General features: G+C 53.3%; 1 protein-coding gene across 2 annotated transcripts in view; it reads right to left on the bottom strand.

Moving 5' to 3' along the window:
• The window catches only part of POU2F3 (POU class 2 homeobox 3), a 91,445-nt gene that overhangs the window by 16,533 nt on the left and 55,212 nt on the right, over positions 1–19,700 (bottom strand). For both annotated transcript variants that reach the window (XM_062198400.1, XM_062198398.1), the window contains exons 4-6: positions 5,630–5,738; positions 4,469–4,624; positions 926–1,011 (exon numbers count right to left, since the gene is read on the bottom strand). In XM_062198400.1, the coding sequence (XP_062054384.1) occupies positions 926–1,011; positions 4,469–4,624; positions 5,630–5,738 (351 nt within the window). The remainder of the gene's footprint in view (positions 1–925; positions 1,012–4,468; positions 4,625–5,629; positions 5,739–19,700) is intronic.

Raw genomic sequence — 19,700 nt, 5'->3', positions numbered from 1 at the left:
GCCCCTGGACACAGAAGGGAGGGTTGGCTAAGCTGTCCGGCAGCTGTGCAGACCACACACGTGTCACGGTGCCTGGGGCCTTGACGTTGCTTCCAGAAGGAATTCAGGAGGGAGTGGGAGAAGAGTGAACAGCACACACACTCCCCAGAGTGGGGCACACTTGGCGGGGAGTGGCCCTGGCTCTGAGCTGTGTTTAAGATTCTATGGTTCCTTTAATGAAAGGGCAGGTACATTCTAACTAATAACGGGGAGGAATGTTCATGTTTCTTTCTGGGAAGTAGGTGGAGAGTTCCCGGAATCCAGCCGCCACCCCTTTGCACTCCTTACATGGTCCGGTGTGTCTTGCTGTGGTGGCTGGTGGGCGTGTCCTTTAGCAATGCTTAGGTGCTACATTGAGCACAGAATGAGCCGTTGGTTACTCTGGGTCAGCCATGGGCCCCTAAACTGGCATGAGCCTGGTCCACACAGGAGATCTGCTCATTTTCTGAGCAAGGGGAACCAAACCCATATCCTGGGGGGTCTTGAGATAAGAGGGACTGCTGTCTTCTTTGGCCTCCCTGGAATGGGGACCCAGGGTGGGAGGCACTGTGTGTGCTGTCTGAGACATGGTCCCTGTGGTGATCAGGCCCTCCGGGGCTGAGAGCGTCTATGCATCCCAGGGAAGCTGGCCGAGCCCTGGTTCCCAAGGGGAGAGGCTTGGGTCTGCTGGGGACGGGAGCTGAGAGCCTGCAGGTTGGACTCTCTGGGCTCCTGTTTACCCCACTTGTCACTTGGATCCCCCTCCCATGTGCCAAAGGGACAATTCCTTGCCATTACCTCTTCCCAGAGGGGCTAGAGCCCTGGAAAAACTAGGGAGCTTAACTGTACCCAGAGCAGGGACAGTGCTAGAGGCTCGGGCCGTGGGGGTAGGGGTGCGGCTGTTTACCTGGGATGCAAGGCCGGGCCCAGTCTGCGGGGGGAGGAGGAGGCTGCTTTGTTGCTGTGGAAAGGGGAGAAGATTTGGCTGCAGACCTGCATGAAAGAGGAGGGACAAAGGGACAGTGAATAAAACCCAGGCCTGTGAAAGATCCGCTCTCACCCCTGGCATCGCGATAACAGCCCTCCCCCTCCCCCCACCCCATCCCGGCCCTACAGAGAGGCCCCCTCGGGCACGGCCAGGCATTGCCACACACAGGTGGAGGCAAAACAGACACGGGGCTACACAGACACGTAAACAGCCATTCCCAAACCAGTCCTGCTGCTTGCCCGTGGCCTGGAGAGGCGCAAAGGCTGGGGAGGGTCAAGTCTGGTCGGCAGCTGATGAGGAGGGCTGCAGCGACTCCCGGACAGAGGGGAAAGGAGGGGTTCAGGTGCTCCTGCAGGGGACACGGCTGCAGAGGCCCAGCTGAGTCTGCAAGGACATCAGGCCGAGCAGGTGGGGCCGCACAGCCCCACAGACCAGAGAGGACATTTTATTCCTGCGGACAAAGAACTGAGGGAGAGGGGTGACCAGGACTGGGCGGGGCACACTACACCTGCTGCTGCACTACCTGGGCACCGGCTCCTTCCCTCCCCAGGAAAACCATCCACGAAGGGCTCGGCCTGTGTGGTGGCCATCACAGGTGGCCTCCCCCTTCGGAGGGCCTCAGCCAGGACCTCACTCTCACAGCAGGAGCGGGGCCAGCCGAATACCGAGACAGATGGTAGGGTGAGACACCCCGGCCACTCAGCACAGAGAAGCCCCTGGGAGTCTCTGTGGCCCCCAGGCTGTTTGGGTCACTGACGTAAGGCACCTGTTGATGGTAACCTTTGTGCCCTTCAGGCTCAAAAAGTCAGAGCTTGATTGGTTTTCATTCTAATAAACAGGCAAGGGACTGGCTTTATGGCACAGTGGGTAAAGCCACCGCCTGCAGTGCCAGCATCCCATAAGGGTGCTGGTTCGAGTCCCAGCTGCTCTACTACTGATCCAGCTCTCTGCTAATGTGTCTGGGAAAGCAGAGGAAGATGGCCCGGGTGCTTGGGCCTCTGAACCCACGTGAAGACCCAGAAGAAGCTCCTGGCTCCTGGCTTTGGTCTGGCCTAGCCTTGGCCATTACAGCCATCTGGGGAGTGAACAGACAGATAGAAGATTTCTCTCTCTCTCTCTCTCTCTCTCTCTCTCTCTCTCTCTCTCTCTCTTTCTGTAACTTTGTCTTTCAAATGAATAAAATAAATCTTAAAAAATAAAATAAAACAACCAGGCAGGGATAGGCATTGTGGCACAGTGAGTTAAGCCTACAGTGAGAGGCCGGCCACCCTGTATCACAGCGCAGCTTCAAGTCCTGGCTGCTCTGCTTCTGATCCAACTTCCTGCTGATGCACCTGCTAATGATGGCCTAAGTACTTGGGTCCCTGCTACTAATGTGAGTGAGCAGGTAAATTTCCAGCTCTACCTGTTACAGCCATCAGGGGAGTGGACCAGCAGATGGAAGATCTCTCGCTCTCTCTCTGCCTCCCTCCCCACCTGTAACTCTGCATTTCAAATAAAATAAATAAATCTTTTAAAAAAGATTTATTTACTTATTTATTCAAAAGGCAGAGTGACAGAGAGAAAGAGAGACAGATAGAGAGAATCTTTCACTCCGCAAACAGCTGCAATAGCCAGAGCTGGGCCAGACCAAAGCCAGGAGCCAGGAGCTCCTCTTCTAGGTCTCCTAATGTGGGTGCAGGGACCCAAGCACTTGGGCCATCTTTTGCTGCTTTCCCAGGTGCATTAGCAGGGAGCTGATCGGAAATGGAGCAGCTGGGACTCAAATGGACACCCCTATTGGATGCCAGTGTCATGGGTGGCGGCTTTGGAGGCTTTACTGGCTATGCCACAGTGCCGGCCTCATAAATAAATATTAAAAATACAATAAAATAAATATGCAAGAAAGCTCCCAGAAGGAACTTGGAATCCAGAGGCTTGAGAACTAATAGCAATTCTAATATTTGTATTGCATTTTGAAATGGACTAAGCCTTTTTACGTGCGTTACTTCAAGTCACACTGAATAACTTTACAAGGTAGAGTTTTATGATTACCCATTTTTATAGAAGAAGACCAGAGAGATTAGAAAAGTTTCCCAAGGACATGCAGCTAGGAAGTGATTTTTTTTTTAACCACTGAGTTTTTCTGACTCCATTTCTCCCCACTGTGTCCCACTGAGTGTCAACTGCCACTGGTACAGTCCAGGGCAAAGATACAATCAAGGGATTTCCCCCGGCACCAGCCAACAGGTCCTGGCCCCGCTGCCGACTCTAGATTTTGAACTTCCCTTTCTTCACCCCTTGTGTCCGACACGACCTCACTGGTTATACGGCTGGGCCATTTTCGCACCATTCTCTGGCCTTCAGAAACCAAACTGTGCGGACTGCTACCTTCCCTTTCTTCGTCCAGGGCGTGTGGCGTATTGTTCGGCCAAAGCAATCTTAGAGATCGGAGGATGCCCTCACGCTGCTAGTCTGAGCATCCTGGAGACCAAGGCGAGGGACTGTGTGCCAGCAAGGGCAGGGCAGGGGCCGAGGCCCGCTCGGCCTGGACTCTGGAATCCCCAAGCCTCCGCTTGGGAATGGGAGTGGGAGAGGCATCTAGGGTGCTGGCCAAGAGTATAGCATCATTCAGGATGCCTGGAACTTTTTTTTTTTTAAGAGATTCCTTTATTTATTAAAGAGAGAAAGTTGCAGAGGGGGAGGAGGGAGTGCCTATCTGCTGGTTCCCTTCCCCCATGGCCACAACAGCCAGAGCTGGTTCAGGCTGAAGCCAGGAGCCCAGAACTCTGTCTGTGTCTCCCATGTAGGTGGCAGGGGCTCAAGCACTTAGACCATGCCCAGCTGCCTTCCCCGACACATTAGCAGGGAGCTGGATCGGAAGTTGGAGCAGCTGGGACTTGAACTGATGCTTTGATGTGGGATTCTGGCATTGCAGGTGACGGCTTAGCTCGCTGGGCTGCAATGCTGGCCCACTGTTCTGGAACTTCCAGGCCACCAGAGGCATCCTACTCGTATGAGTACCTGCCGTACAAAGTTGTCATGAAGAGGAAGTCGAAAGCCACTCAGCAGAGCTCCTGGCTCATGATGCCCGAGAAATGTTACCTTCTGTTAGGAATGGTTGAATCTGCTTGCTCCTGGCCAGGGAGTCACTTCCCAGCAACAGAAAACTTGCAACTCTTTCTGCAGCCTGTAGGTGGCACTGCTGCTCTAACGCAACAGAATCCCAGGCAGGCTTCCAGGAAGACTAGGTTTGAGTGGGGAGAGGAGAGGGACTTGTCCCTACCACATGTCCCAGGGGCTTCTGCTTCCTTGTCCTGCCCACCACCACTCCGTCTCAACTCTGAGATGGGGCAGGTGGGGCAACTGAGCAGGAGCCTTCACACCAGAGGGGTGGGCGACTCTCCCTGCCCCGCTCTCTGCTCACCCAGCGAGCAGCAGCAACAGCCCTTCACTGGCCCATGGACCTGTCAGGCTCCTTACCTTGCTGCCCAGGCTGGGTCTGAGAGAGCAGGAACTGGGACACGGACTGCAGGTGGCCGGGAACCAGCACAAGCTGCTGGAGCGGGTGGAGGGAAGCCATGTCCTGCACACGGGGAGACGGGCACACGTCACACAGTTTATAAGCTGGGGACACTGCTGCACCTGCCCACCACCCATCTGTCCCGTGGGTCTCCGGGCTGGGGGAGCCTGCGCAGGGTCCCTAGTGTCTCTAGTAGCTACTCCATTAGCTCTGCTGTCCTTACAGCTCTGCCTCAGCCCAGAAGTCGTTGCAACATACTGTTACTTAACTCTGGCTGCACAAGTTAATTGGAGCGTGCCAGTCCTGTCTCCCATCTAGACTGTAAATGCCCTGAGGGCCGAGACTGGCTATTACCCATGGCTCAAAAGTTTATCCTAGAAATGGCTGGCACTCTCAATTGTCCTCTAAAAAAAAAAATCACATGACACTTGTTGGTGCTAAAAGCCACAATTTGGCCACTTCCCATGCCTGAATCTTTTCCTGGGGAGTACTGGGGTGGGAGTTATGGGGCAGGGCAAGCTGTCAGTCCTTCATCCAACCAGGCTGATGAAACAGAAAGCCTGTTTCCTCTGTGTTTCTCCCTTTAGCTCAGGTCATGGGAACATCATGAATAGTGACCCCCATACATGGGTGGGGGTGGAGAGTCATCTGCCATACAGACCCCAGGGCTTAGTCCTGTGTCCAAGGAGATGATGTGGGGACTCCTGCTGGGGGAGGAGGGGCAGGGACAGGATGGATCACAGGCCCTGGGGGAATCATTTGGGATAGGAGGGGCTCTTGCTTCCACAGTGTGGCTGCTGAGAGGGGGCCACGCTGGAGTGGAGGCCTTGCTGTCACTGTGTCAGCAGGCTGCCATCTCTCCCACTGCTCAGGCTTCCATGTGCAGCCCTGGGGGGAGGCAGAGCAGGCCCACTGGGAACTCCATCAAGGATTCTCCTGGAATGTGGCTGGCAGACACCTGTTGCCCAGCGCGAGGTACCTCGCTTTGGCAAGAGTGGCTGCTTCACACCCCGCTCTGCGCCTCGCCTTTAAGAGGAGTGCTTTGGAACCCCACTCCACCCTCAGATCTCCCCAATCCCCCCACCCCACCCCCAGCTCAGCGGGGCTCTCGGCCCTGGGGCTTACCCCAGACATTTGGTTTCCGGACATCATGGCAGGTCCTTGACTCAGGTGGCATGGCCGGTGCGAGAGGGTCTGCTGCAGGGAGTCACTGAGGTCCTCTGTTTTAATCTGCAGGGGGAGGCAGGAGGAGAGGGTGGGCTCTCAGGCAGACAGAAGCGCAGACGTGCCAAAGATCGCGGCTGGCGAGGCAAGTGCTAGCCCCCTGCGCACTGGGCTGCCGTGGGATCTCCCTGCGCCTGTGTGCCCTTTGCCTAGGGCGGCTGGCCAGGGACATTGTGGGGGTGGCACCTGGAGGACCCCTCTGCAAGCTGGGGGTCTACTTGGGCTGATGGTTCCCAAGCGTCACACCTGGGCTGTGCCGAGACCTAGTGTGGTTTAGGCTGTTCCACATGGAAATGAGGGAAACAAGGAAACTTCTGTGACTTTAAAAATAATGCTTGGCAGACTAAATTCTTTAAAGTTCAGAGATGATTTCTTTTTCTCCTAGGGGAAGCAGAAGTAAGCACTTCTTCTATGAAATGATGATGATGCTAAATGGTATTTGTATTTTTAAAATATTTATCTACTAATTTTATTTGAAAGGCAGAGCAGCAGAGAGAGAGAGAGAGAGAGACAGAGACAGAGACAGAGACCTTTCATTCGCTGGCTTATTCCCCAAATGCCTGCAACAGCCAGGTCTGGATTAGGCTAAAGCCAGGAGCCAGGAAATCCATCTGGGTCTCCTACATGGTGGCAGGGGCCCCAGTACCCAGGCCATCCTCCACTGCCTGCCCAGGTACATTAACAGGGAGCTGGATTGGGAATGGAGCAGCTGGAATCCGACCAGCGCTCCAGTATGAGACACCAGTGTCACAGTGGCAGCGTAACTGGCTGAGCCACAGCACTGCATCCCCTCCAGGGAGTTTTAAAACTCCCCAGCTCAAAGTACAAAATCAACCCCCTTTATTGAACTCTACCAATTCTGGTCTTCATTTTCTTCTTTTTTAAAAAAATTTATTTATTTATTTATTTGACAGGCAGAGTGGACAGTGAGAGAGAGACAGACAGAGAGAAAGGTCTTCCTTTGCCTTTGGTTCACCCTCCAATGGCCGCCGCGGCCGGCGTGCTGCGGCCAGCACACCGCGCTGATCCGAAGGCAGGAGCCAGGTGCTTCTCCTGGTCTCCCTTGCAGGTGCAGGGCCCAAGGACTTGGGCCATCCTCCACTGCATTCCCGGGCCATAGCAGAGAGCTGGCCTGGAAAAGGAGCAACCGGGACAGAATCCGGTGCCCCGACTGGGACTAGAACCTGGTGTGCCAGCACTGCAAGGCGGAGGATTAGCCTATTGAGCCACGGCGCCGGCCCATTTTCTTCTTTTTAAAAATTGTACTTATTTATTTAAGAGGCCGCAAGACACATAGAAAGAGACAGACATAGAAAGACTCTGTGTGTGTGTATGTGTGTGTGTTTGTGTGTGTGTGTAAGGGGGGAAAGAGAGAGTTCTCACCCACTGGTTTACTCCCCACATGCCCACAATTTACTTATTTATTTATTTGAAAGGCAGCAAGACCGAGAGAGACAGAGAGGATGCTCTGGTTCACTCTCCAAGTCCCTGCAACAACTGAAGCTGGGAGCCAGGAACTCAATCCGGGTCTCTCACGTGGGCGGCAGGGACCCAACTTCTGGAGCTGCACCACCGCCTCCCAGGATCTGCGTTAGCAGGGAGCTGGAGTCAAGAGCCAGAGCCCGGTATCCAACCCAGGTGCTCCGAACCGGCGTCATCCATTAGGCCGGAACGTTACCCCTGTTTTTCACTTTTCTGCATGGAATCCCATCCACGACACCACAAGGTTCGGGAAGCCCCCAGATCCAGAGGACTCTTTCTCTCCGTGGCTCCTTGTTCCCCACCCCTGCTCACCCTCTGTGCTGAGCCGCCTCTGCAGGAGCCTCTTGGCCCGTGTGGCTTTGGTGGCGGTGTTTGCCTGGCTCCCTGCAGGCCAGAGCATGTCTGCCCCACAGCCACGGCTGCACTTGCAGCCCCAGGGGCCTGTGGGGGTTTCCACGCTCTCCAGTCTCTACCACCCCCCAGTGGCAGCTCAAGCCACCCACTCATGGGCTTCCCAGGTGTCTCAGGGCAGGGCAGGAAGTTCTACTTGTGCCCGCCCCTCCTCCCACCCCAAGGCTGACTGCCCTCCTGCAGCTTTTCAGGAAGCCCATGGGAGCAGAGGCTCCAGACCACACCTTAAAAGACACTGGTGAAGCCCTCTGCTGGGACATCTGCTTGTTCCCTTCTAAGATGGGAACTCTTGCCGTAAAGAGTCTGGCTTAAACCACTTTCTTGGTCTACACTGTAGATAGTACTAACATCCTGAATCTCTGCTGTCTATATTAGTGAAACCCAGTTAAAAGTTTCAGACTAGGGGCCGGTGCTCTGGCAAAGCGGGTTAAGCCACCGCCTGCAGTGCTGGCATCCCATATGGGTACCAATTCGAGTCCTGACTGCTTCATTTCCTATCCAGCTCCTTGCTAATGTGCCTGGGAAAGCAGCAGGGTATGGTCCAAGTGCTCGGGCCCCTGCACCCACAAGGGGAACCAGGAAGAAGCTCCTGGCTCCTGGCTTTGGATCAGCCCAGCTCGGGCCATTGCAGTTATTTGGGGAGTGAGCCAGAGGATGGAAGATTCTCTCTCTCTCTCTCTCTCTGTAACTCTGCCTTTCATATAAATAAATAAATAAATATTTTTCAAAAAAAAGTTCCAGACTAACAATTGTACTTGTTCTTAATCCCTGTGGAAAGTGATGCTTTGGATCAGAACTTAGGTGGACAATTAGGAAGCACCTACGGAGTGACATTTGGGACAGGGAAGGAAGCAAGGTGCTACGTGTGGTGCTCTGCTCCTATCGGGAGCCCGGGGAAGGACAACTGAAGAAGAGACGTAAACAAAGCCCAGCTCCAGCTCTTCCAACAAGGCAAAGTGAGGATGGCACTGCTCAGGGGCTCTGCAGCTAGGCTTCCAGTCCTGACCCCGCCTCTGCCTCCGGCGTCTGGAGCAGTCCCTCGGCTCAGTGACTCGGCTTCCCCACCTGCTGTATGATCTGTGTGGGTTTTCTCCCTTTCAGTCCTTTTTTCTTTTTCTTTTCTTTCTTTCTTTCTTTTTTTTTTTTTTTTTTTTGGACAGGCAGAGTTAGACAGTGAGAGAGACAGAGAGAAAGGTCTTCCTTCCATTGGTTCACCCCCCAAATGGCTGCTATGGCCGGCGCACTGCATCAATCCGAAGCCAGGAGCCAGGTGCTTCCTCCTGGTCTCCCATGGGGTGCAGGGCCCAAGCACTTGGGCCATCCTCCACTGCACTCCCGGGCCACAGCAGAGAGCTGGCCTGGAAGAGGAGCAACCGGGACAGAACCGGAGCCCCGACCGGGACTAGAACCCGGGGTGCCAGCGCTGCAGGCAGAGGATTAGCCTAGTAAGCCACGGCGCCGGCCTCCCTTTCAGTCACTGGTGCATTTGGGAGAACTGGCTGGTCCAGGCTGCTGCAGAGCTCTCAGATAAAGCAAGCCTAGGTAACGCTGGGCGATGCTGGTTGCCGGGAGATTGGGAGGAAGATGGCTCTTTCGGGGACAGTCTTTTTTTTTTTAATTTATTTATTTGAAAGACAGTTACAGAGAGGCAGAGGCAGAGAGAGAGAGAGAGAGAGAGAGAGAGAGAGAGATAGAGAGGTTGTCCATCCGCTGGTTCATTCCCCAATGGCCGGAGCTGGCCCAATCCGAAGCCAGGAGCCAGGAGGTTCTTCCAGGTCTCCCACACAGGTGCAAGGGCCCAAGCACTTGTACCATCTTCTGTTGCTTTCCCAGGCTGTGGCAGAGAGCTGGATCGGAAGTAGAGCAGCCGGGACTTGAACTGGCGCCCATATGGGATGCCGGCACTGCAGGTGGCGGCTTTACCTACTATGCCATAGCGCCCACCCCTCAGGGACAGTCTTAACAAACCACTCCTGTCTCTTAAGGAGAACTTTATGGAAGCAAAGAAGAAGGGAAAGATACAGAAAAGAGCATTGTGGACACAGAGAGTCAAACTGTCTGAGGACTTGAAAGGCACAGTCTCCCGGGAGTTGTCTCCAGAGAGCCCTCCTTCCCTGACCTCAGGCCCCTCCTACTCTGCTGCTCCATGCTGGTACCACTATCTAAGAAGCTCTGGTGTCTTACGGGGTCTTCAGATGGCTCATGAAAGGGGTGGGATCAGAAGCTGATGCAGCTTGAGTCGACTGCGTCCAATAGCAGAGTCCCTAAGTTCGAGTCCCAGCTCCGCTCCCAATTCTGGTTCCTGCAAATTCACACCCTGGGAGGCAGCAGATGATGGCTCAAGGTCTTTGGTCCTGGCACCAGCCTGGGAGACCTGGACTGAGTTCCTGGTTCCTGGCTGCAGCTTGGCCCAGCCCCGGCTGTTGCGGCCATGTGGGGAGTGAATCTGCGGATGGAAGACCTCTTTCTTCCATCTCCCTCTCTCTGTCACTCTGCTCCTCAAATAAATAAATAAATAAAATGTTACATGGAAAATGTACCTTCTCTCTCTTTGAATTCCATTTTTCAAGAATGTTTTGGGGGTATCCTTGTAGTTCTGCCCTTAGAAATTAGCGTTTTTGTTGCTGTGGCTTAATGGGTAAAACTTCCAGCTGTGACATTGACATTCCATAGAGTTGCCAGTTTAAATCCCAGCTGCTCCACTTTGGATCTAGCTCCCTGCTAACTGCCTGGGACAGCAGTGGAAGATGGTCCAAGTGCCTGAGCCCTGGCACTCCCATGGGAGACCTAGAAGTGCCTGGCCCAGCCCTGGCCATTGTGGCCATTTGGGGACAAATGAATGGCAGATCTCTCTCTCCTCTCTTTCTCTCTCTCCTTCTCTCTATATATCTCTGCCTTCCAAATAAATAAACAAATCTTTAAAAACATTTTTTTAAAAAGAAATTAGAGTTTTCACACCATAAATTCTGGGGAAACATTGTTAGCAGCTTGTAAAAATGACAGATAATAAACCACTTATTTAACAACAGTAACAACCTGCAATTTTGCTCTGAGAGGGGATTTCACTGAGCCAGCCTCCCATCCCCACCTCCAAACGCCACTCCCCTTTGGGCCCCAGGGCAGCCCCTACCCCAGAGAGGGCAGGCAGCATGGAGGCAGGGGAGAGGGTGGGGGAGGGGAACCTGGAAGCCGAGGTGAAATCCTCCTGGCGGAGCCACCTCAGGCACCTTGGCCAAGCTCCAGCTCAGAGGCAAGTGGCCGGGTTCCTTTACAGACTCATCATGCTCTCTGGGCAGATAAGGAGGTACAGCTATGACAGAGCTCGAAAACATGTGCTCTGCCTCCAACCTGGGTGCTATCTGTTAGAATCCGTGCCAGGTCTGCCTGCAACACTTAATTTCAGAAACCAGCGCCACCATAAAAGAAAACTCACCCTTTCATCTGTTTCCGGGATCGATTGCCCTCCCAGCTGTTGGGGGGCTCTCTTGCCCTCCCAGTTCTAAACACGAAGCGCTCTGGGCGTGGGTCTGGGGCTTCCCCACAGCTCTGCATCTTATCTTTCTCATCTCTTTCTGAGCTCCGCCCACCTGCCCCTCTCTTGGGCTTCAGAATTCATCACCTCCTAGGTGTGAGGTTGGGACAGGAGCCCCGGGAGCAGATGTAGCTAAGAGGCAGTGAGGAGGCTGCTTTCTGGAGTTCAGGGGGATATGAAAGTCTCAGGGCAGGGCTGCGTGGGGAGGAGATCTGCGGAGAGCTGCCCCTGCCCCCAGCATCCTTCTCAGACCCTCTCGGGGGCTAAGAAGCTCAGAAATAAAGCCCCTCCTCAATGCAAAAACAAAATCCTCTTGCACAGCTGTTGAGTGGAGAAGGCTGGAAGCTTTCCAGGCAACTGGGTGTTGGCTGTGGATCTGGGAGATGAGATAGAGGCTTCTGTTGGATCCCATTGACTTCTAAGGCAAGAACCGCAGGCGAATTGGACGAAAACCCAATTTCTTCCGTGCTTGTGAAAACCCAACCAAAGTCACAGCCTGCCCGGAACCCTGAAGATCGTCTCCAGGGTCTCTTTGGAGCTCCTTCTCACGCAAGTGGAATGTTTCCCCCGGCTGCACTGGGGACGGCCAATCCCTGGGGACAGGGACCGCCATTGCAGGCTCTGCCAGCCAGAGCCGGGAGCATCCCGTCCACTCCTCGGACCAGGTTTGTTGGTTTAGGATCCTCTCCACCCACAGCACTGTGCAAAAGTATCACACGGAGTCTTGGGCAGTGACCAGGGAGGTAAAGAGGTATCATGGGTGATTATCTTTTCTAATCCCAGTGAACTCCTTGACATCACTTACGTTAGAAAGCAGCAGCTCACGCTGGGAGGACGGCGCCCCTCCCGCGAAGGTAGAAGCCCTTTAGACCTTCCTCCCTTGGCCTTCTGTCCCAGCTGGGAGGTGTGAGGACACGTGTTCATCACCCCAGTTCACAGAAGCCCAGAGAACCTTGGAGATGGCTATGAAGTTGCACAGCAAGACCCCCGCCAAGCCGCAATGAGATGGCAACTCCCTGACCTCTCTCCTAGTGCTGGCTACCAAACAAAACCACAGATGTCCAGGGGACAGGAGCATGGGGGGGGACACTAGACCTCGGCCTCCTTGACGACCACCTGTTTCGGGGTCACGGGATGGGGTGGCCCCTTCCCCATGACACTTTCACATGGCCCTCGGTGGTGGTGGTGAGGGGAGACAGTCCAACACTAATGAATATATCACTGGTGATGAAAATGATCAAAGCTGTTGTCCCGGTTGCATAACTCGTTTGTGGAAAGTGTTTCATAAACATTTCACAAGAAGGAGCATTTCAAAGCGCGGACGTCTCCCAACCTGCCTTCAATTACAGGCAGGACTTTTTTTTTTTTTCTTTCTCCCCCCAGTTTTACACTTCTCCCTAGCAGTGAGGGAGAGTTTCTGTTTTGTAACTGATCTATGAAGAGCTGGCAAATGTGCTCTTCAAGCAAACATTCTACAAACATAGCCTCAGCGGTGGATTGGGCCAAGCAGGCGGCTCATGGCAGGTGAGCAGGGCCAGGCAGGACCCCCAGACTTGTGAGTGCCCTCCGTGGCTCAGGAGGGCTTCCTGCTTTCTCAGATACCTCCGGGCAGCGCCAGGGGAGACAGCCTCCCCCAGTCCCCGGTCTCTGTCAAACCGATGGCAGACCGGCATGGGTGTTGCTGTGCGCATGCGCCTGGGAGCCCTGACCTTGCACATGAATGAGGAACGGGAAAGAGGAGACCCGGACAGATAACGCCAGCTTGGGCTCATCCCACGGCACTATGGCATGCTCGATGGTGTATTTCCTTCTTCGGTGTGTGTTGGCTCCTGCGATAACTCTGTAGTAGCCCTGATCCCCTTGCCTGAATGAGACAAGGAGCCCTTGCGTGAACACATGGCTCCTTGGGAGGCTGGAGCCCCTTGGACGAGTGGCTACCCTGAAGAAGAGCTTTCCCAAGAGACACGTTGCCGGTCCCCCCGGCAGGTCCTTGGGAAAGGTAGCACGTCCTTCCATCCTGTTGGCTAATGTCTTGGCTTCAGTTCTTAGGACTAGCAGCACTAGTGCTGACACATGCGTGCAAAACCCCATCATTTTCAACCCATAAAAGACTTCTTCACCCTCTGGGATAGAAGTCTTCGAATTCTGGCTAAAACGCCACGGGGAGGGGCTGCACCCTCCTGGAGACTCACCCTCACAAGTGTTTCGCAGGACCCAGGATGAACTTGAACTATGTTCACTGCACACAGAGATGCCCACAGCTGCACCCCTGGGCATTCTCCTTTGTGGCCCTGATACCGGTTCTCCTATCTGGTGGAGGCCAGAGCTATCCTCTCTGGTTCTGTGTCTGGGCAGGAGAACCACAAAGAACCACTCAGAGTGCCACCCTGCCCCCCCCCCCCAAGTAAATGGCATGGCAGGGAGGAGGGCGTGGAGTGGGGGCAGAAGGCCATTCCTGGGGACGATCTCGTGAATATGGTTCATCACCACACTGGGGTCATTTACATATGCCCAAGCTGTGCTGTCTTTTTCAGAGCTGTGTGTGTGTGTGTGTGTGTTTAATATGCCTCAAGCTCAAGGCTCAGCATCAGTCTGGAGGCCTAAGTCACATCCCTGCCTCTCACTAATTGCATGATATAAAATGAAATTACTTCACTCACCTTTCTAGGCCTAGATTATTCCTCCACAAAAAGAAGAAAGTAGCCTAGATGGAATTTAAATAAGAAATTTATAATGTATAAAAGAGAGAGTGGGAGTAGGCTTATATGCATATTATATTACTAGACCCATTTCACAGATGAAAAGACCGGGGCTTGCTTAAAGTCACGCTGCTGGTAATAACAGAGCTGAGATTTTAATCCACGTCTCTCTGACTCCATGGCTCTTCTGCATAGCCCTGATCCTCACTTGCTGTGTGTGATGGAATCATCAAATTATAGCCTCTTCAAGGTGGCTGGGTGCAGGCTGTGCCAGATGAGTGGCATATACTTAGAAGCATTGGTTATTATTATTGTTGTTATTTTCTGCCCTGCAGGACTGGACGGGAATGTAGTGATTGCCCGGTTCATTTCACAGATACAACTTCTGAAGTCCAGAGAGGGCAATCTACCTTGTCAGGGAAACACAGCTGAGGGCAAGCAACGCCTGGGGACCCAGCCAGGGCCAGCCAGGACCGGTCTCCTAACTCCTCGTCTGGCTCCCCGCTCGTGCCACGGCTGTCTCATGCCCTTTGTGGCGGTGCGGTCTCCGGCGCCTGTGGTAACTCCGTGGTTGTCCTAACCCTGTCGTCCTATTGAGACTTAGTGTCCGTCAAAAGAAAGGCCGCTACTCGGAGTTCTCGGGACTGCGCAGGGGACGCTTCAGAGGCACGTGCGGCACGCAGGTGCTTGATGCGGTCACAGGCCGCACTCGCCTGCGAGGCCCACACATTACCTCCAGGCTTCGGTATCGGCCTCTCCCCTGCTCCCTGAGGGGAGGAGAGGCGGCTCTGGCATGCCACGAAGTCTCTCTCCCGGTGTGTGTTCCACCACGGGGTTCCACGCGGGGCCAGCAAAAGGCCGTGCAGGTGTCCCGACTGTCTCGGGTGCACGCATGCGTGCAGCACCAGCTCATGGCTGGGTTCAGCCCTGAGCACCAGCTCAAGGAAGAGAGCCAGCAGTTATTTCTAAAAGCGCCTTAAAGATGGAAATCCATGCCAGGTGTAGCACCATTTATTCTTCACAAGTCAACACGGGGGCGTGGCCTTACCGAACCGACGTGAGGATGGGGCTCAGAAAAGGTGAGCAGCACGCCCGAAGTCACGCAGCTGGGGCCAGCAGCGTGCCTGCCTCTCTGCCTGGATCCTTGGCTCCCAGCCCGGGCGCCCTCACCTGGGGCCCCCTGTGAGGCAGCTCCCGTGTCTCCAACCACATCGCCTGCAGGCTAGCGGGACCTGCTTGTTCCTCTGTCTCTTCTGGGTGCTGCGCTGCTCTAAAGCAGGGCACGGGGCCTGCTTCGCCTGCCACTTTCACACGTGAACGTGGGCTACGTGGTGAAGGCAGGTGGCATTGCAGCAAGGCGGAAGGGGATTCCCTGTGGCATTTCCTGGGTTAGCCCGTGACTGGGAAGCTCGCCCCTGAAGTCTACGGAAGGTAAAAGCTTTTCCCGGGGAGAATTTCATCCTTCAGTCCCGCAGTGCCCCAAGTACAGGTAGACACCACCAGGTCTGTTCCGACGGCGGCGGAGTAGGGTGTTCGTGTTACACACAGAGGTCACCTTCCCAGTTCAATCTAATTCAGCAAACATTCATTAAGCACCCACTGTATACCAAGAGGCGCTAGGGACACAAACATGAATAGGGAGCCAGCACCTTCATTAGGAGACCTCACAAGTCAGAAAGTGGCCCCCTCCGGTGCAGTCAGGGTGCAGGGGCAGCCTGGGCAGGGGTGTGAGTCACTCGTCAGGGAGAAAGATGGCCCTGGAGGGAACAAGATAAGGAGGGCTTCCGGGAGAGACAGTCTTCTGAGCGGGATGGAGAGGTGTTCACCAGGCAGAGGAAGGAACGGAGGATGCCCGGGGAAGTGGAAGTGGTGTGTGCAGACACCACAGAGGGTGGACAGCACTTCCTGGCCAGGAGCACCCAGGATGGCTGCTGTGCACAGTGGGAAAGGCATGGGCAGGCAAGCAGGAGGTGCCCACGGTGCAAGGGGACATTTGTGTCCTGGGCACAGGAGTTCAGAAAGGACTCAGGACAAAGCAAACCAGGAGGGAAGGGGGTGACACGGTGAGATTTTGATTTTAGTCCAATTCTCCTGTATGGGAGATGGATCTGAAGACAGAACAACTGGACACCTGTACATGGACTACAAGGTCAAAAGCTGCTGGTTGCAACAGCCGAGGTGAGCGCTGACGTCCAAAGCGGCAGGCACAGGGCAGAGGAGACCGAACAGAGAGCTGGTGGGATGGGAGATGTACCTCCAGCCCGCAGGTTTATCTTTGATCACACAGGACTGTTAATTTCAGTAATTCTTTGGTGGATGCCTGCATGTGGGAAAGAACCAGCCCCGGAACCATTCCACGGGACCTCTTAGCCAAACTAATCAGAGAGGGAGTGGAGAGCCCTGTGGCATAGAGAAGGTTGTCACCTCCAAGTCACAGACTTGTGTGGTGCTTGATATTTAAAACCTAATTATGGGCCGGCACTGTGGCTCAATAGGCTAATCCTCTGCCTGCGGCGCTGGCACACCAGGTTCTAGTCCCGGTCAGGGCGCCGGATTCTGTCCCGGTTGCCCTTCTTCCAGGCCAGCTCTCTGCTATGGCCCAGGAGTGCAGTGGAGGATGGCCCAAGTCCTTGGGCCCTGCACCCGCATGGGAGACCAGGAGAAGCACCTGGCTCCTGGCTTCAGATCAGCATGGTGCGCCAGCTGCAGCGCACCAGCTGCAGCGGCCATTGGGGGATGGACCAACGGAAGGAAGACCTTTCTCTCTGTCTCTCTCTCTCTCTCACTGTCTACTCTGCCTGTCAAACAAAACAAAACAAAACAAAACAAAAAAAAAACAGAAGAAAAAAACCTAATTATGAATTTATTAGGATCATTAGGATCATTCAAAATTTCCTATAATGGTTAGAGTTAGTTGTAGGGTTTCCTCTTTCTCCTGGTGAAAAGGATGTCTTGAGAGCTTGGGGGCACATTGTCTAAATAAATAAAAACACACATCGAACAAATATGCATATACAAGGGGGCTTTGAAAGGTCCATGGAAAATTCACATTGTCTTCAAAAATTTATTTATTTACTTATTTTATTTTTTGGGGGGAGGCACAGAGACAGACGCCTGCAACATCCCAGCCTGGGGTGGGGTGGCAGCTAGAGCTGTGAACTCAATCCAGCTCTTCCACATGAGTCACAGGGCCCCAGCCACCCAAGCCGGCAGCACTGCCTCTGGAGCTGGAACCAGGAACCTAGGCACTCCAGTGTGGGACACACCATCAGTTTACCCCCTCGGCCACGCTCCTGCCTCTCAGGTGTGATCTTAGCATTTCATTTTCCAGACTTTTTTTCTTTTTTTTGACAGGCAGAGTGGATATGAGAGAGAGAGACAGAGAGAAAGGTCTTCCTTTGCCGTTGGTTCACCCTCCAATGGCTGCCGCAGCCGGCGCACCGCGCTGATCCCAAGGCAGGAGCCAGGTGCTTCTCCTGGTCTCCCATGGGGTGCAGGGCCCAAGCACTTGGGCCATCCTCCACTGCACTCCCAGGCCATAGCAGAGAGCTGGCCTGGAAGAGGGGCAACTGGGACAGAATCTGGCACCCCGACCGGGACTAGAACCCGGTGTGCTGGCGCCACAAGGTGGAGGATTAGCCTGTTGAGCTGTGGCGCCGGCCTCCACAGACTTTTTGAAACCCTCTCATCTGTGGGTATGGAATACATGCACACCCAGATACACAAGGAGGATTCAAAAGCTTGTGGAAAATGTGTATTATGAAACCTCTAGGAATAGGTTTCATAATTTTTTTACCAGAATAAACTTGTAATCCCATTTTCCTATACAATTTTTGAAGTACCCGTGTGTGTGTATGTGTGTGTGTAAATTCTGTTGAATGTCACAATACTCCCAAGAGACTGAAAAGGAGAGTAACGTTAGACCCCCCGCTTCGCAGGTGCAGAAAACAAGGACCATGAAGGTAGGCGATTTCTTCAAGGTCCGTGGCTGACCAACAGGAAAGCCGTGATTCAAACTCAAGTCATCTGATTTAAAATTCAACCCACTATTCAAATGGGCCTGTGATTTCTGAGGAAGCCTTCCTAAATAAGTGGGCTTTCAAAGTCACTGACATCTGGCCCTTGAATCTCCAAAGTTGGCTTTTTTTAAAAGATTTTATTGATTAATTAATTTATTTATTTGAGAGGTAGAGTTACAGATAGAGAGAGGGGTCTTCCAACCACTGGTTCATTCTCCAAATGGCTGCAATGGCCAGAGCAAGGCAGATCTGAAGCCAGGAGCCAGAAGCTTCTTCTGGGCTTCCCTTGTGGGTGCAGGGGCCCAAGGACTTGGGCCATCTTCTACTGCTTTCCCAGGCCATAGCAGAGAGCTGGATTAGAAGTGGAGCAGCCGGGTCTTGAACCGGCGCCCATATGGGATGCGGGACTGCAGGCAGAGGTTTAGCCCACTATACCACAGCGCTGATCCCTGCCCCCCAAAGCTTTTTTTTTTTTTTAATTAATTTATTTGAAAGGCTGAGTTAGAGAGAGAGAGGTTTTGGACAGATTTATATTGGTTGCTTTTTGAGTAGAGATCTTGCGGAAAAGCACCGTATAAATCCCTACAGTCCCTTAAAGAGCACCTGGAAGACCATTTAGTCAATGACTCAGAGTCATAATTTCAAATTCCCGTGCAAACAATCATGCCTCCAGCAATGCTGAAATGTTTGGCCTCTGTTGGCCCATACGCTGTAGGGCCCCAGACTGCGACTTTGCAGTTCTTTTTCCATATATATAGACACACACACACACACACATATTTGCCTCTTTCCCATCAAGTTTTTTCTCTCTCCTGTCAATATGCTTGCTTCTGGCAGCTCCCTATTTCAGCCTGAATTTGCAGCTTTGTTTGCTAAGGATCAAGAAGAACAAATCCTTAAGCTCATTATAACTGTTTTAAGATAAGGGTTGAAGGCTCTGAGAATGGGCCTGGCTGGAGGTGTCTGTCTGCCTCCTTTTGACTCTCAAGTGAGTTTAAACGGGCCAGGCTGCTGGCTTTCTGGGTAAGGGAGGTTGTGCTGCCTCTGGGAAGCTCCCTGGGACGAGGGGTTTGCCTTTGGGTTGGATTTTCATTGCGTACAGGCCTGTCCTGCTACTCTAATTGGCCCAAGACAGGCCTGTAGCACAAGCTGGTTGAACCTACACAATGGACTGTTCAAGGTAAACTCTCTAAGGCTGGGGAGCTGCTACCGAATTTGTTCCAGAGGGCTGAGTGAAACTGAACCCAGGGACTCTAATGTTATGCAGGCTGAGTATCCCTTATCTAAGATGCTTGAGACCAGCAGTGGTTTAGATTTGATTTTTTCCCCCTGGATTTTGGAACATTCGTATAAATATCTTGGATTTTGGACCCAAGGCTAAACATGAAAGTTATTTATGTTTCCTATACAAGGCATTTTCAAAAGTTCACAGAGGGGCAGGTGTTTGGCAGAGTGGTTTAGTTGCCACTCTAGACATCTGCAACCCGTATCAGAGTGCCTGGCTCTCCTCCCAATCCCAGCTCCCCGTCAGTGCACACCCTGGGAGGCAGCAGGTGGTGGCTCAAGCACTCGGGTCCCTGCCACTCACGTGGAAGGCCTGGATTGAGCTGCCAGTTTCTAGGTTTGACCTGGCCCAGACCTGACTACTGCAAACATCTGGGGAGTTAACTAGATGACGAAAGATCTCTAGCTTTCTCTGTCATCTCTCTCTCTCTCTCTCTGTTTCTCTGCCTTTCAAATAAAGTGGGAAAAGTAAAGAAAAAAATTTAAAGTTTTTGGGAAATATATACTATCAAAAAACTCGGTGTGAATTTCAAAACTGCTT

Source organism: Lepus europaeus, chromosome 7 (assembly GCF_033115175.1).
Source record: "Lepus europaeus isolate LE1 chromosome 7, mLepTim1.pri, whole genome shotgun sequence".
Classification (NCBI taxonomy): Eukaryota; Metazoa; Chordata; class Mammalia; order Lagomorpha; family Leporidae; genus Lepus; species Lepus europaeus.
The sequence above is the reverse complement of the archived record's forward strand: the minus strand, read 5'-3'. Positions and strand labels throughout refer to the sequence as shown.